We start from the raw sequence: 17,991 nt of genomic DNA on the forward strand, positions 1-17,991 counted from the left end.
AGTGTAACAGTTTATGCAGTTTACATTAAATGGACTGAAATACTAACTGTCATCTAGACCACCAGAGCACATGAGGCATAGCAGCAAGACAAGATCTGTAGGATGTCTAAAATCCCTTTCAAACTGACAGGATAAGAATTAACAGCTCCCACTCCCCACCTTTAAAGGATCTTGCAGTTCAGTTTTAAAATGCAGGAGGCTGAAGGGTTCACCACATCGAGGTATGATTGATACAAGCGTTAGGATATTTCTGGAAGCCTGAACTGAACCGGAACAGAATAAGGACCTCAGGAAAATTATATTCAGTGGCTTCAGTCTCAAGGGGTAGAACTGAGAACATAAATTGTTTCTGGGTTTCTGAACATACGAATTTTACATTTCTTCTGCTGTCACTAATCATACTGAATCTTCATTTCTCTTTCTTAAAAAACCACAATGATACTGTTGTTTGTCATCCTTACTAATTAAAGCTGGGTAACTTAGTGTTTTCCTTTTTATCCCCATTATCGTCATCTTCCCATAAAGAAGAGGTGCACCTCTGCAAATGTACCCCTTTAAATGGTAAAGGCTTAACAGCACAATTGGCATCTGGTGTTACTATCTTGGTCACCTATCCAGTTTTGTAACAGTGAACTTCTTGTAAGATTCTGTATATATCAAGCCGAGAGGGTAAGGATATTCAATGTCTATGTTGTTGTGCTGGAGCCCTCATCTAAATCTTATTGTGGATGAAAGCTAAATAGAACTCTATGAAACAGTTCTTCAGTGTGTTCTCTGAGTTATACCTGCATTTATTTGCATGCAGAATTTAATATTTGCAAAAGATTTACAGGTCAACTTATTGTCACTCTTGCAGTTGGCTGTCAGAGATCCATTGATAGTTTATTGTTTCATGTTGGGTTTAAGTTCCCTGGTATTCTGTTTCAAAATTATGAGAGAAATACATAATTTCACAGTGTTCTTGTAAGACCTCTCATTAGACCTGTTATTATTCATTATGTAGCAACATAAAAGAAAACAATAAATCTTCAAATTCGATTGTTGCATTTCCGTACCAGTATGTGGGGAGCCTCACATCAGGGAGGATTTTAATGAGAAATAAGTTAGAATCTCATAATTCCTACAGTATTATTTATAACAGAGTAATTTAAACAATCTTTTATAACTAGTTCATTTCAAGATGTTTCAGGAGCCTAGACTCTGAAATCCACAGTGCAAGACACATAAGCTACATGGTGAGCTGTGTTTCTGTCCATGATCTAGCAGTTGCTGTCTGTACTGCCTCTTAAAAATAAAGCATCCCAGTCTTGCTATTAGGTATATGAAATTTCCTTTAGAATGGACCTGAGCAGTTGATTTGTTATGTTTTATTCGGCAAAGGCATGCTTAGGATTTATCCAAATGCCATAGTATTGCAGCACTGTTTGATTTGGACATCTGTCACTTATTTTTCAGTGGTCCCTAAAACATATCCCCATGTGGGTTCCTGAGAAGCTTCTACATCCTTGCATCTGGCCACTAGCCAGCTGAAACCCTATGTTGCTCTCATATACTGCACCTATTTAGAAGGTGTTTAGTGCCCAAATTCTCCCAAATGTTAGAGGACACGCTATTGTTTGAATCTTTGAGTTTTTAGGAAGATGGTACACCTCTGCCCTCCCCGTGCCCCAGTACAGCACAGTGGCTTAAAGTCATTGCCCAGTTCTTTCATGACAACTGGGTTGCAGCAATACTGTTACCTGAGCAGTGCTAGTCACTTTGATTTAAGTGGAGCTCAATTCAAGTGGGAATTGCATGAAGGAAAAAAGAAACCTCTTCTTTTTGCCAAAATAAAGCAGTTGGGTTTGCTGACTGCAGGAGAGGACTGAAGGGAAGAAGACTTTCATCATGTTTAATGTTTATTACGAAAGCCCTGGTCCCTTATTTCAGGCATTGGTTAGTACAAAATGTGCATCAGTAGATAGTCGCTGTTGTTTTTCCATCCAGTTACGGCAGTATTGAAATGTATGGTAAAACACTTGTCCTTGAAAACTTGTGTAGAAAAGGATTTGATGAGTTATTTTGGGATGCGTGCCCACATTAATCTCCATTAGAGACAGTACAGGAAGCCGGTGGTCTGCAGTGCAGCACTGCATTGAGTCACAGCAGTATAGTTGTTGGACTACCAAGACCACCTTCCTTTGCTGCCACAATGCATGGGAGAGAGATACTTGTTTGGCTGTGGCCTGGCATATCCATTTATAAATTTATTTTCTTTGTAAGTAGATGGGCTAATAAGCTGACGCTGAATTGCCTTGCTTTTACCTGTGCTAACAAATAGGTTTGGGTTTTTTGTTGTGGTTTTTGTTTTTTTTTTAAATCATTCTTCTGTGTCAAAGTCCCATTCAAGTCTTGAGGGAATGCCAGCATTTCTTTAGAATGCTTAACCCAAACCAGAGAACTACATAACAGGCAGAGAAATCTCTGAAGTTCCCTGGGAATGATTTTTATCCCATTTATAGTTCTGTACACAGAGAATGATGCTACAGAAGCCCTTGGAGTCACTGTAGCTGAAGCGTGGAATTGAGCCTCAAGCATCTTAATGGTAATTTTAATGGATGCCTGTGTTATATTTATAGATACATGTTCCAGTTAGTATCTGTTCCGCTGCAGAGGGTTTTACTTTAGAAAATTAAGCATCTCTGACAATAGTGGATATGAATAGCTATGCAGAAGAGAAATATTTAGGCAATCTTGACAAAACTATATTCCCTCTGGTAACTTGGATGTTCTATAGTGATCTCTTGCAAAGACTAAGAAGGCTTCCATTGGAGGTTGGCTAACAAGTTTGAAAAGTGGTTTGGTTTCACTTTCGGAGTGTCCTTGTACAGATACAGCTTTATCACTTGTCTGCTCTGGAACAATGTATGAATATTCCCAGAAAGCATTTTTATTTGGAGGTCTTACTTATGCAGGGAGATGTTTCCTTCACTGATACTCCAAAGAAAATATTTTGTTTCTGAATAAGTGAGCAAAGATTTCAAGTCCTCATCACATACTTTCCTCCCTGTTGTGTTCTAACACTGGTACCCCAAGCACCTCAGAAATCTTGTGAGCAGAACAGAAGGAACTTTGTGAAAGCTAATACTTTGAGATTGCACGTGTTCAGGTAGTACCTTGACAGGGACACCAAATTTTTTTTTTTTTTTTTTTTTGTGAGGACAGTGGTAGATTTAAGCATTCATCTACTATTTAATTTCTTCCTTAGAAAATCACAGCTGTGAAGTTCAGGATTTTCGTATTGTTAGAAATGTTTCTGTGTGTTCACAGAGCATTGCTGACTCTTTATACTATCCTGTTAGTGTGAATCAGCCCTAATTTAGAGAATGGGCAATTTCACATCAGGTTTTCTATTTGTGTTGAAGCCATGCAGAGAGTTAGTTGTGGTAGGCTAATGATACGCACATCTATTTACCAGTAAATGAAATATTTATTTCGAATGGTACCTTGTCACCAGGAACACTTGATCTTCACCTACGTGTGCTGTTGAATGTTGCCCAATATTCAGGCCAAAAAATCTATTCTCTGAAGCACAGCCACCTATATTTTGTTCTTTTTTTCTATGTGGAGGATGTTGATGCTTGGGCATGTATTTACAATGTTTATTGAACAGCGTGAAAGTTAATTCTCATGGTAAGCAGTTTAAAAAAATGAAAGACTTGTGTTCTGCCAGACAGACATTCTCATTAAACAGATGGCTGAAAAACAATGTTTCCTCTTCGCAAAAGGAAGGTGTCTTCTAACTGCACAATAATTATGTAATATGTGTGATTTTTTACGTGATGAGGGGTGTCTCCCAGCTGTGTTACTAAGAAATAGCTGATTATACTGCTGAAGTATGTTGTGTGTTACTTTCCTTGTACATGTGCCTTCAATTAGCTTTGCTGAAATACTTGTTTTCTATGACCTTTTCAAATAGGACGTGTTATAACTCTTTGAGTGAGGCTGGTGGGTCCTTGGTTTTTGTGCAAAAGACAGTAGGTCCTCAGAACCATCATCTACCTCTTGATGTAAACTCCAGTTAAACACTGTTGCAAGCCTATGTTTTGAAGAAACTCAGACTAAGATAGGTTGAAAGTTAGAAACTTTTCTTTGATTTCAGACAGACACCTTGTGTTCTGAAAATAGCTTTCATTAAGCAAGTCATGAAAGGAGCATAAGAAAAGCTCATTTTCTTTGACATGTTTACGGGTAAAGAAATTAGTATGGCTAAAAGAGGCTCTAAGAAATTTCTGGTATTCCTAGTTGCTCTGAAATGCAGTTATATGCTTTGCAATATCAGTATTGTTAAGACTTTTACTAAATAAATAGACTTGGAGACTGACATTTCGTACATACTACTTCTCTCAGTTAAATATTTCTAGCCAGGGCATTCTAACTGCCAGTCACAGCAGATAGTTTTACCTGAGTCTCCAAAACATGGAGGGGGTCTTGAAGCAGTACATGAACCGAATTTAAACCACCACTCTAGCTACTTACGCTTGGTAGAAAAGTATCTAAAACAGTAACTTGTTGAAAATAAATTCATGCTCTTACTGCTCATTTTGTAGGCAAGACTGTGGTTGTTTAATCATAACAGAGTTCACACAAGTCTGTTTCTCTTGCTTGTCATGACGATGAAGGATTCACCTATATTTTGAATCGGTGCTTATAGAGATGTCAGGTATTTCCACCTGACTTTTTAGGCTGTTAACCAGTCCTTTTTCTGTATCTTTCAATATCAATAATCAGATTAATGTTGATCAGGATTATGGAAAGGTTAAGAAAGATTGTTTTATGAAGAGTCTTTAACATGCAATCTCCCCCTCCCTCTTACATGTGCAGTCCCTTCTACATCCTTGGTTCGGAATACTGAGGTTGTAGCAAAAAAGTTCTTTAAAAGGAGAGCAAGATTTATTAAAATGTGGAACATGTCTTGTTAGAAGAGGTGATGATTTCTATATGTAGAGCTGTGATAAGTAGCACCTTTCATAGTTTTCTAATGCTGAAACTGCTAGAACTTCTTTCAGTTCTCTGGGCCGATTAAGTGTGGAACAGGCTGCTCTTAATGGTTGTGTGTGCAATGATTATTAGTGGATCTGTGAGCAAAGGGAATTTGCAGCCACATTTACTTGACACAAGTAGAATATAGTAGTTGAACATTGAATAAGTACTTTCAGATGGGAACAGAATTGCTCAGGTCCTTACATACTCGTCTTATATAAGGTCTATCCAGTTTGTTCTGCACTAGTGATACAGAACAGCTATGGCAAGAGTTGGAATTCCTTAATCAGTGAATGGTGACAAGCCGGTATCAAGATTACTATAGTAGCCTCTTTAGAGAGAGAAGGGAAGGTAAAAAAAAACAACCACCATGTGGCTTGACTACCTTAGCTTTGTTAATTGTGTGCTGGGCTTCTTTTTATATACCTACAGATACACGAGTGCATATTTTGCATCCATCCCCTAAGCACTAATACCAATTGACTTGTATAAAATAGAATACTAAATACATGCTGCAACCAGTTGGTCTATCCTCTGTTTACTGGAGTGTGTTCTAGTTTCCTTTTATTCTGCCTACAAAGGCTTTTGAAGAATTGAGGGATCTTTTCAGTAAAATATAGTATCTGGCTTTACTACTTCATAGAAAATTGTGGAAAAAGTTACCCTGACTTTAGACTGTCCTTGGAAAATAATGCAATAAAGTCAGGGAAAGATCAATGACCTGATGAAGCTCTATAGGTCCCTAATTTGGAGCTTAATAATGTTTTCCAAATTGGCTGCTGTAGAAGACAACATAGATTCAAGAACTGAAAGATGCACTTTGAGCTGTGGTTTCTTGACAAAACATTGTTCAGTTAGAAATGAGGTTGTCCATCTACAGTGTCATCATAAGAAATCATTCTTCTAAAAATTGTAGTTACTAAGCAGAGTTTTAAAAATAATACCAGGGATTTGGCCAAAATCTAGAGGAAAAATTAAACAAATCCTACTAGTCGTGTATGATATGACTGCAGCTCACAATCTATAAACAAGCACTTTCTTGGTTCTCCCCTTTACTTACAAGATTAATGTCACAACCCTTGTTAGATCTTTAATTAAATTATATGTACTTCAACAAAGACCGAAGCAAAATTGTTTGAATTGTGGCACCCTCCAGCATAACAATATTTTTACAAGCCAAAATTTGCATCTTGTGAATGGATATTTTGGGAAATTGTGTGTGTTGCGTTTCACCAACTTTGAGTTTGTCTCCTAGATTTTCAGAGGACAATTAAATGTTATAGAATTGGATGCCAAATAATCAGGTTACACATTTTTTTCCACTGAATTCCAAAGAAATGAGCTGAAATTGTTCTTTGAGAAGTGGAACATTTGCTGAATTAAGAAACAGCTCTAGAAATGGGACCAAAATTTCAGACTACTCCAGGATGGCCCTCAACCTCACAATTAATGTTTTATTTAGGGTCTTTGGTGCTTCTATGTACAAGCACAACTTCATAGAAATGTAGGCACCTTCACCTAGATTAGTCGGCAAGGCAGTGGATAAGGTGCGGCCCTGAGGCACCAGGGAGTGCCTCTCCACTTCGTGCAGAGACTGTTGGGTCACGGCTGCCTATCACAGGGGCATGAGTCGCCAAGCTGTTATGCAAAAGCAGATGATTCCAGAGGCTATGTTTAAAAGACAGTTAGTAGTTGCATCTGTGAACATAAGAAGCTTGAGCGTGTCTCAGTGTATGTTGTTGTTTGTGGAGTATACTTACAGGACTGTGGGGTTTTTTTTGTGAGGTTTTAGGCAAAGAAATGAAAACTTCTGGATCTTGATCAAGCTTAGATTGGAGACAGGCGCTGAGCTTTCTTGGACTGCAGTAGTTCTGGACACACCCAGAAGGAGAACTTTAAAGTTTTCAAAGCATTTAAAGTAAAACAGAGGGGCACCTTCAGGGTTAGGTGGAGTAACTTGCAATTTTTATTTTAATGAAAATGTTTGCTCCGTGTAAGCATCAGAACTTTCCATCAGATCTAATGCTAGATTTCTCTGTTATGCAGTTTTCAGAGACAAGTGTATGTTTTAATGTAGTTAATGAATATTTGAAGAGATTAAAACTCTGGTGGCAGATGTCAACAGCTGCAGTCCAAGCTGTTGGATGTATGCACAAATTATGTAGCTAGATAAACCTGGTGCACTGTGAGGTCCTTTATCAAAGTCTTCTGAATGTAGTGAGTTTTGGATGCAATCCAAAGGACTTGCATTGAACATCGTTTAATAGGTGTGAACAACTAAACTAATAGATACACTATACCTATGTGCAAGGCAACGGATTCAAAGGCAATCTTAAAGGGTATAACATTTTTTTCTTTAAGTATTTCTAAATATTATTTATTTATGATTTTTTTCCTAAATAATACAAAAAGAGAGCTTTGCACATCAGTGGAAACATGACTTCGGAATGATGCTGAAGTTTCACAGCTAATTCAAGGTGCCATTGTCAGTAGCTGGCACCAGCTACTAGCTAACCAGAAAGATAAATATTAAAGGAAATTTAAGTTGGCTTGCTACATATTTAAGTCAACAAGATAAAATAGGCTAAAAGCTCAGAGCAATTCTGAACTTAGTTGAGTTAGCATATGTTTCTACATGATGTATCTCATCCTTGTTGTGAGTTAAAATAGAGGGTCTTGGATTGTTTCAGTAGGTACTGTACATATGCACATGTTAAGTTTCTGTTACAGTTAGTACATAGATGCATATGGGTATATGTGAGTCGACAGGACTTATAGGAAGTATAGGTTGATGCTGAAATGACATTGGAATTCATGAAAGTGAAATACTATCCACTCACAATACAAAGGGTATAGTCACATGGAAAATTGCATGTGAGTGGTCCCATGATATTTAAGAGGTTAGGATAACTAATTCATTGGCTTTCTGCAAATTTTCAAACCACTTTGTAGGAAGGCATTTCTTTAAGTTAATGAGCCGAGGGGGAAATCTCACTGTTGACTTTCCAGTAGACTTTCTTCCTCTTTTCTTAACTTTCTGTACAGTATCTGTGGTGTCTGTCCTGATAATTCTGTGTATTGCATCATTTAACTCTTTGAGAAATTTTATTGTGTCCATTTCAGCAAATTTCTGGGATTGCCTGTGAGCCTACTAGATTATTTTTTCCTGAGTTACTGCCATTATCCATCTCTACCCCTTTTTGAAATATCCATTACAAATTAGTATTTTTGTTTTCTGATTTCACTTAGACACTCCTCTGAGCCCTGCTGACAAAGGGCTGCAGTGTCTGACTGCAAGTGGGCTGCTAGGCTGAGATGATTAAGGAGACTGTGCAGGTAATGTTGAGAGTAAGTGTCAGAGTAAATGTCAGTAAATATCAAGACAAAGGATGGTTATGTTTCGCTCATAACTTGGTAGTATAACTGCTGAGACTGGCAGCAGCAGTTTGAATGTGTTAGTATCACTCACCTGCAGTGTGAAAGGGGAGGAGACTTCAATCAGGGTCTTTTTTACCCAGTCTCATCTTCTGTGACCTGATGCACATTTTATTATATGCAATGAAACACCTCTCCCTTTGACTGTCATGCCATGGTTGTTCTGGAGAGGAGGTTCCATCCTGTGTGGTGGATTTGTTTGTTTTTGTTTGGTTTGGGGGGGGTTGGGGAGGGGGATGTATTTTCTGTTTTTTCCCCTACCCAGTTTTACAGATTTTGTTTTCATCCCACTTGGAGGTGAAATGGGGAAGATAGCTGAAATGCCAAGTATTTTAATGCAGTGGAGAAAGTCTTGCTAACTCTGCTGAAGTACAGGAGTGTGGATTGTTCCAGTTGAGATATATTAATATCTATTCTACTGTAAATAGGGTTACTAGAAAGTCTTTTGCTAGATAGGTCTATAGTGCTTTTAAGCCCCTTGTGGGAAGGTAATTTGACTTTTACATTTGCAAGACTTATTGCAGTGACTAGCATAGTCACCTATACATAGTCACATAGTACACCTCATCAGGCTTTTAAATGCATGTTATTTAATCCTAGTGTTAACTGTCTAGCCATTTCAGGTATTCATTTTGCCCTGGATCTTCTGGAGGGAAAATGATTGTCATATTTGCCCATTTTCATATCAAAAACACCACTGCCAAAATGACATTTCTTTCAATAGGCTGTAAGCACTTAAGCACTTAAATAATTTTGAAAACAAGCTTTTAAGTTGCTTAGATACTTAGCAGTTTTTACAGTATGTGCTGCAAATGATATTTCAAAAGAAATGCATCTATGAGTTGCAGTAAGAAGTATTGTGAAAAAGACATTGAAATACTGTTGAAAGTTGGATTTGTAATGCAACCTGCCATTGACAATGAAGATATAGATGAACTGAAAAAATTGAAAACATATGCATGGACTTGAAGAACTCTTTTGAAGAACAATCTCCAGAAACACTGGAGGTCCGTCCCCTGCTTCATCGCAAAACTAGATCTATAATAGTATCTTTTCTGCTTTTCAAATGAGATGCAATTTACAAAGTGGGTTAAGGGAGTGCACATTTCTTTTTCTGTGAGTTTGTATCCTGCAACAATGTTCTGCTGAGCTTGTGTCCCTCCGTACAAGGATGTTGGATAAAAAGATTATTGTGGAGTGAAAAAAAAAAAAACCAACCCGAAAGAGAGTACATCTGGAAAAAAACAGAATGATAAGAACTTGAAACCATGTTGGTTACAATCCATGTTACATGCATATCCTCCATTTTCAATAAGTAACATAAAAGGCTATTGCCTCAGTATGTCTGGTAATTAAGAGTCAGGTTGCAGGAAGTGAGACATTTGTTTCCTTCACAATTCAAAATGCCTGTTAGTAAATAGTGTCCTAGGGGATCTGTCTAAATGTGTTAGTGCTGTATATGTGGACTTGCATAACATTTAAAGGAACGTAGCTTTTTCTGAAAGTGTGCTAAAAGCTCAAACAGTGTAAAGTGTTGCAGCAAATCTAGACTAAAAATCTGTTTTCAGAAGTGCTGCCCATCCTTTAAAAAACAATTGTACAACATTAAGCAGTGAAATTGGTGAATAAATTTGAGAAAGCCTCTTAGATCTACTGACAACCACGGAACTGCAGAAAAAAAGGATGAAGTTTAGCGGAGCCCTAATGCTTTCTTCCTCATGACTAACTCAAACCTGTTACATGCAGAACTTTTGTCATGATACTTTTCCAAGTACTCAACTTTTGATGCCTTCCATTTAAAAAGCTAAATGATCAAACAATTAAAAAAAAAAGGAATTTTCTTTTAAAGTTGGTAGAAGTATTTTGTGATTTCCTAAAACAAATTTGTTGTTCTTTCATTTTTATTGGGGGGAGGGGGCAATATTTAGCTTGTCCAGTTACGTGCAAACAATCCATATTTTCTAGCAGCAGGATCTGTACTTTATCTAACTGCGCATTTTTTAAGTTCTTGGAAGTCTTGTCCCTTTCTAGGCAGATTTTAATTATCTGGCTGCCTGACGGAAATTGAGAGCTCTTTATCTATGAACAGCAATGTTCCCTTGTTTCTGTTCACTCCACTGCATTTCAACATGTAACCACTTGTAAATGGCAAGATACAGGCAGCGGTTGACCAAGTTCTGAAATGTAGGGGTTTAGGTTCAGTCCTAATAGTGTTTTATTTCCTCTTATCCTCCTTTCTCCCCCCGCCCCCCTTGATTTATGTTGTATTTCCCTACTGCAAGGATCTCTTTACTGTCTGAAAATTCCGGTGCAGCATTTTAGGTGTCCAATATATGATTACAAATTTACCAAAATAATTCTCCAGGTGTCTGAATGTTTGAAAGTATTTCCAAACAAACGAGAGTGTACCTAGGTAATAACCCTCTCAAGGGCTGATAGGGCTTCTATGCATTTGCAGTAGTCACGATGCACTGATAGTACTTATAAATTCAGCTGATTGTTATTTCTATTCAGAATGCTGTTTAACCCCAGATTTCCTCCATGATTGTGGGCAAGGCATTTAACTTCACTGTGGCTAGGTTTGCCATCTGTAATAGAGAGAGAGCAACAATGCTCTTCTCTGTTTTTTTCTGCAGACTGTATGAGCACTCACAACAGAATCATCCTTGCATTGCTCACAAAATGGAGAGTGTATTAGTAATATTAAAAGGCAATCAAATTTAACATCAGTTTTGCATCCTTGGGAATCAAATCAAGATTTTGCATCCCATGGCTTTTCAGCAAAGCACTTTGGCACTGTTGAAGTCCTGTTGCAAAAAATGGGGTGTGTCCAGTCTATTCATGTAACATACACTGGATTTCCAGTCTGAATTGCTGTAAAGTCCCAAGAATTGAGGTGGAGATGACTAATGTACGTCTGTATCCAGTTTCACAGACATCCTGGAAAATACTGAATAAGAAGTGTTAAATGTTTTTATTTTTTCTTTCTGTAGGATTTGTGTGTGATCGCCATTGTGCTGTACCACAGTGAAGAGAGATTTTTCACTTCAAGACACCTTGCATTAAAGGATCATGGTAGACAGTTTAATAGTTTCTTTGAGGTAAGTGATGCAATAAAACATTTAAAAACTTATTTAATGTGCTCTTAACACACTGCAGTAAATATCAATTTGGTTGTCTCTTGCTTTGGTGTTAGAAGTGTTTATATCATAGGAGGATAAATAAAAATCTTGTCCAAAGACCAAATAATCAAGTACATGCATACCAGACATAGCATTCTTTGGTGAAAGTAAAAAAAAGTAGGTTCTCAGCGTGTGTTTATGCTTCGAGCATCTGTTAGCGTGTGCCAATGTGATGGCATATATTATTGAACAGTTCCTTCTTTTTTTTTTTGATGAGGCTGTACAACTACAGTCACTGGGCTTAAATTATTGATTTACGTGTTTTAGTACCTGTGCTGCAATTATTTGGGGATTTATATTATGCATTCCTGAAACAGTTTGCCAGTGGGCAAACGTAGGAAAGAGCTTTCCTGACGAAGGAAACATTCAATGGTTTCTACGCTGGTCTGTCCAGTTCTGTAGTTGGGCAAGCACATTCAGAGAGAACAGGCAGCTGTGATGCTACACGAACAAAAGTTGACCTCCTGCAAGGAATGACAGCTGCATGCTCTTTCATTTATATGGAGATACTGTCAGTAACACCTCTGATCTAACCTTCCTTCTTGTGAATTTCAGACATCAATCTTTGAATTGCAATTCTGGCACCCTCCTAATATGCCAGGGCAGATTCCACATCAAAATGGATGTGTCACATATTATTGACACTGCCTGTGTTATCTTTCCTGTTGAGACTTCTCCCTGCATAGCTCCTCCCAAGCTGTCCCAGACTTAGGCTGTCCTGCAGGCTTTCATTTGGGAGGAAGTTGGAAATATGAGACAAGTCATACTGCACTAATCAGTACTAATCACTTGGCTAAAATACTTTCACTTCTATCTGGACAATCCACAGTTGGCCATGATAGCCCTTCATAAAATACAACTACTAAGGGACAGCAACCATGCAAGAAATCTATTTTGGTACCCTTCAGCTTCATTCATGGAGAGCTAATACTCACTGCAATGACAGATGAAGAACTCTGAGGGGTGTTCCTAAATGTGTTAAATAGCAAACTTTTTCTTGCTACTCCTACAATAGAGCTAATACTGCTTCACTTTGCTCTGCCCCCCCCAGTTAAACAGAAATTGGTATTGCTGGTAAAAGGAAGTGAGCATGTTTGCTCTTTGCAACTTGGATAGACTGACAGTTTAAAGTCTGACTTTGCTTTAAACTAGGTACTTGGCTCCATATAGTGCCATAACTGTGAGAGCATGGGCTGTACCAGCAAGGTTCTTACACAGAGGCCCGAGTTAAACGGGCATCAATCAACTGCAATTTGTATCTAACCTGTTCATGTGTACTTGAAAAGTTTTGCCTTATTTTGAGGAGCACTTGTTCTTTTTGGCTTTTCTGCACAGTAAGAATACCTGAAACAAACCCACTGAAATTGGAGAAGCCTATTTTTGTAGCTTGGGAGGCCTAACGTTAGTCAAGCATGACAAATAAAAAAGCCTAGTCCAGAGAAGTTAGCCAAAGCAAGCTACTAAGGGAAATAACATTAAAAAAATTAAATTGCCGCACACTGATTTGAAGCTAGAGGCTTACCTCAGGATAGCTTAAGTATTCCTGGCAGATTTCCTGTGTGTTTGAAATAGTAGGTTGATACCATTGTTTCTGGGAGATCCAATTGCAGATACAGAAGCGAACTTAAAAACTAGCTTCATTGTTCTTAAGCATGTACAGATGGTGATTACAGTGCAACCTCGTTAAAGAATGGTCAGGAAAAGCTTGGCACGGAGTAATCACACATACACTAAAAGTTTGCATTTTAGAACTGAAAACTTTAATCTGGTAAGTAATTTGCTTTGAAGATTACAGTTCTCACTTAGTTCAGAACTCCAACCTTGTGCATGATTTCAGAAGAATTTATGCATGGAAATCTGTAGTCCTTCAGACTGATCAGAAAAATCCTGTCTTGTTGAGGATGAAAGCATTCATTTCTTTATGCAAAGTTTAAACTTTCTTTCACATGCTCTGAGGGATTATAGGGAGAAAAAGCCATAAGGGAGCAGGGAGCGGGTAGGAAGATTCTGAAAAGGAAGTTAAATATAGTTTGCAGAGGATGTAGGCTGGGCCTGTCAGAGACTGCGCTCTGGCTACTTAGAAGCTTGTCATGTTTTCGTTGAGAATAGTTAGGAGATCACTTGAGCACTTGAAAAAGGGATATGCAGGTCAGCTAAAGACAGACTTGATGGTGTCATTTTGCAGTTTGGAGGTCTGCGTTCTGTTTCTATTTCCACCTTTGATTTCAGGTGTGATTGGCAAATCAGTTTCTTCATTCATGCCTTTGGCTTCCATCCACCACTGTGTTATTGGGCCTGGCTCTGAACTGCACGTTTTGACTCTTACTGTAGTTTCTTCATAGTGCCTTACACTGGCTCTGATTTCAGCCACCTCCTCTCTATTTTGCTTTATCACAAATGATAGCTTTGTGAAATATAATACTTCCTTCTAATGGACTTTTAAAGTGTTTTAATTGTTTTTTTTCTAAATTGATGTGGCAGTAAGGAAGTAATGACTTTTTCTTGCCTTTGAATGGTTAATGGCTTTGAGACAGAGGGGCATAGACTATGGTGATGATAGGCCATGTGCAATCAATACTTACCTAACAGTTCCTTTTGCAGTATGTTAGCAAGAACAAACACAGGAAACTCATGAAAAACGTTCTCCCTAGTAGAAGAATATTTGTATTGGTGGTAATGAAATGCTTAGTATAAAAAACCCTCTTTCTGTTTAGGAGGTCTGTCTCTGAAAATACCTGAAACACTGAGAAATATTTAAAGGGTTACTGTGTAGGGAGCAAAGGAAGGAGCTGTGAGTAGGAAGCACAGCTGGATTTTGTCTGGTCCATTAGTTTGCAGATGGATTTTGTGTCCAAATCCATCAGTTTTACTTTTGCATTGAAATTCAGCAAATCATTAGCAGCTTTCCCCTTTATAGAGGATCCGAAGCATACTCTTTGTAGACTGAAAAGTCAAACTCCTGGTAGAAATAAAGATATCTTAATCCTACTTCTGGTACCTTTCTGTGTTTTCTGATGAAGGGGCTTGCTAGAAGGGGGCAAACCAGTCCCCAGTACAAATTATAGCAAACAAAAGACTGAGCTAACTGAGCCTAACTTGTAATGGGCTCCTAGGAGTCATTACAGTGGTGAGACTTGACAGAACAAAGTTTGTTTGGGCTTGGTTCCCATTATGACTCCTTTCAGATTGAAGATGTGGGGACTGGGGTGATGCTTGGCTGCTTATCCTGAGTCCCTGGTGAGCTGTGTCCGCTACTTTCCATCTTCTGTGCCCGTTAGGTTATTCAGTTTCCACAAGTGTTAGGCAGCTGGGGAAGAACCTATTTTCTGCAAAATCATGGTAATTCTTTGCATGTTTCCTCTGTGCTAGAGGTGGAGTGTTCATCTGTAAAATGAGGAGCCAGAGCTAGAAGCAGACTTAGTCCACAGATGGGTGAATTCTTACTTAGCACTTTAGAAAACTTGCAAAGCGTATGTCAGTTTGACACCAAACGCTGAGGTGTTAAAATATGCACTGCCAAAAATATTTTAATTTAAACATAAAGTTATGTGAAATACTAATCAATGGATTCTACTTGGTGTACCTTTACTTTAGAGATAGACAAGTACATGTATGTACCTGGTACTGCCTGCTGTGAAGAGAATGTCATAAGAACGTTTCATACAGTTTAGTGAGTCTGCTTTGGTTAGTAGTGGTTTTCAAGTGTCTAAATAAGTTATTGCAGTATGAAGCCCTGTAATAGGTTATAGATGCGTGGTTTGTATTAGTGGTAATTACATCTTCTGTTTCACTATTTGCTTTTTCAGACTTCTCAGTTCCCTAGCAGTGCTGGGATTTCAGTTTGTCATCCCACAGCCTTCAATTGAACACAGAAAGGTAAGCATTAGAAATATCCAGATATTGTATACTTAAAGGTATATGTAGAAAACATTAGAGTAAGATGCATAAAGCAATGCAATCTGAACAAAGTTCTGGGAATAATGTGGCTTTTGTTTTGTGTGTTTTTTTGTTTTGGTTTTGTTTTTTTTATATAAATATATACTTGGTTAAAAGAGGCTCATCATGGTTAATTAGCTGAGTAATTGTATGGGGTGTTGTAGGTCACAAATAGGTCCATGTCAGCTTACTCAAGCTTTGGAGCATTTTCATCATGTAAGACAAAGGGGAAGAAGAGTTCATGTCAGTGAGAGCAGCGCTCAAACATGGAGTTATTAGCAGAAGCATCCAATTGCTCATAGGTAGCTCTTTCTCTTATGGAGATGTCTGAGACAGAAGTTGGACCCAAACCACACTCTATTGCTAGATTTAAATTGCCAGAGATTGGAGCCAGAAACTGCTGAACTTTACTGTTGTGCTCTTGTGAATGGTTCACTCATCATAGACATTGGCACGTCTAAGAAGGCTTGCAGCCTGCACACCTTCCATCCTGCTCAGCATTAGTGAGGTCTCAGCTGGAATACTTAGGTTTTTGCGCTGCTTTTCAGGGAAGTAGTGGACAATTTGGAGAGAAATGGAGGGCAGCACTGATTATCCTCAAGAGGTTTTAAAATCTTACCTCTATGGGAAGTTTGAATGAATTCAGGTTGTTTCGTCTAAAGATTAGAAGACTGGTGGGGGAGGCAGATATAATCTCCAAATACTTACAACTGCTAAAGAGAAGGCTATTCTTTCTGTCTGTGAGTAGATGAGAAGAAATGGATTTAAACTGAGGCAGGGGAAACTTAGGTTTGATGTTAGAAAAAACTTCTCGCTATAAGGATACAAAGAAGAATAGATCATATTGACTGGATAATGTTTAGAATTTCCATGATGGAGGTCTCTCCGAATGTGTTGGACAAATATTTGTCAGGAATGATGTATAGGTATTGCTGATTCTACCAGAGACCTGAGGGGAGACCCCTTGAGTGCTATTCTATCTCTTTGTGGGCTGTGACCTTATATCAATGTTGTTCTCATCTCTTAATTGGTATTCAAACATAACCAATTAATTATTAAAGGTATCAAATAACCTATTTTTAAAAAAGTTTGCTTTTTACTATGGTTTTTTAAATGATAATGTAAGATGCATATTAATTTTTAAACTGTACTTTTTAAAGGAGATAAAAGGCAAGTTTGTGGGGTTTCCTTTTTTTATGTGCATATGCCACTGTCTTTAGGGTAAAAAATTGTTTGGACAATAGCTCCATATGTATGGACTAGAAACCTGAAGCCATCCCATAGTCATAGTTCTGAAGAACATAGCTGTTGTGTTCAACTGCTTGTGCAGCCTAATTGTAAGACAAGTTAAATGAGGTCAGTAATGATGCAGTCTGAAACTGGCATGGTCCAGTCTGCAGCATTTCTTAGGCTGCCCAAGTGCTCTATTCTAAACCTGAGTACAGCATTGTATTTTTCCGTATTTTAGATCTCTTCTATTTTGTTGTGCAGTTGAGATGGTCATGCTGCTGCTCTGTTTTCAGTACTCTGTCTAATTAGACATTCTTTTGTAACATTGACAGTGGAGAGATGCTGCAATCCAGCTTCCAAATGGCCTTAGGGGAAAAAAAATCTACTAACTAAAATAGAGTAAGTCAGAGAAACAATTGCTTCATTCTGTGAAGCTCCGGAATTAATTTTGATAAAATCAGATTCTTTGTTCTCAGTTGAATGTGAAATGCCATGGGTCTGGAGTGTCTTCTGTACTAGTTAAAGGGACTGAAGGCATGGCACTAAGGGGCATGGTAACCACCTTGGAGCTGTTCTTTTTACTGAAAACAAGAGAGGCAGAAGGTTCCTAGTGACTATCTCATACAGGCTCCAAGGCTGTCTGTCATTCTCAGCTCTTAAACTACGGGAGAGGATTCTGTTCATGCTGAACTGCGTTTAGACTGGAAGTCTGTATTTATTAAACTTTTCAGAAACCTTCTGACACACCTATCAGCTCCAGACAAGAGGGGCTGTTAGTAGCTCTGAAGGCCAAGTCAGACATGTTTTTAACTGAGTGTGAGTTCTCAGCTTTGTAGCTCTGGAAGTTATTCCCATTCTTTTTATGCAGTAACCTGGACGTGTGTTTGCTGGCATCCCCAGCCAGCATCTCCTGAGTATTTCTGCACGGATCTCTCTGCTGTTTGGCAGAGTTCCTTCTATGTGAGAGGAGGTCGGTTTTGCGGGAAGAAAGGCAGAGGAGGAGGGAAGGATTTGAGGAACAATATGTCATTTTAACAATGTAGTGAATAACAAAAGTGGTCGTAGAATCATAGAATAGTTTGGGTTGGAAGGGACCTTTAAAGGTCATCTAGTCCAACCCCCCTGCAATGAGCAGGGACATCTTCAACTAGATCAGGTTGCTCAGAGCCCCGTCCAACCTCACTTT

General features: G+C 38.4%; 1 protein-coding gene across 2 annotated transcripts in view; it reads left to right on the forward strand.

Moving 5' to 3' along the window:
• THSD4 (thrombospondin type 1 domain containing 4) overlaps positions 1-17,991 on the forward strand; it is a 333,781-nt gene that overhangs the window by 9,492 nt on the left and 306,298 nt on the right. For both annotated transcript variants that reach the window (XM_050903083.1, XM_050903082.1), the window contains exons 2-3: positions 11,451-11,558; positions 15,446-15,515. In XM_050903083.1, coding sequence (XP_050759040.1) covers positions 11,530-11,558; positions 15,446-15,515 — 99 coding nt within the window. In that variant the 5' untranslated portion in view covers positions 11,451-11,529. The remainder of the gene's footprint in view (positions 1-11,450; positions 11,559-15,445; positions 15,516-17,991) is intronic.

This window comes from Gymnogyps californianus, chromosome 11 (assembly GCF_018139145.2).
Source record: "Gymnogyps californianus isolate 813 chromosome 11, ASM1813914v2, whole genome shotgun sequence".
Lineage (NCBI taxonomy): Eukaryota > Metazoa > Chordata > Aves > Accipitriformes > Cathartidae > Gymnogyps > Gymnogyps californianus.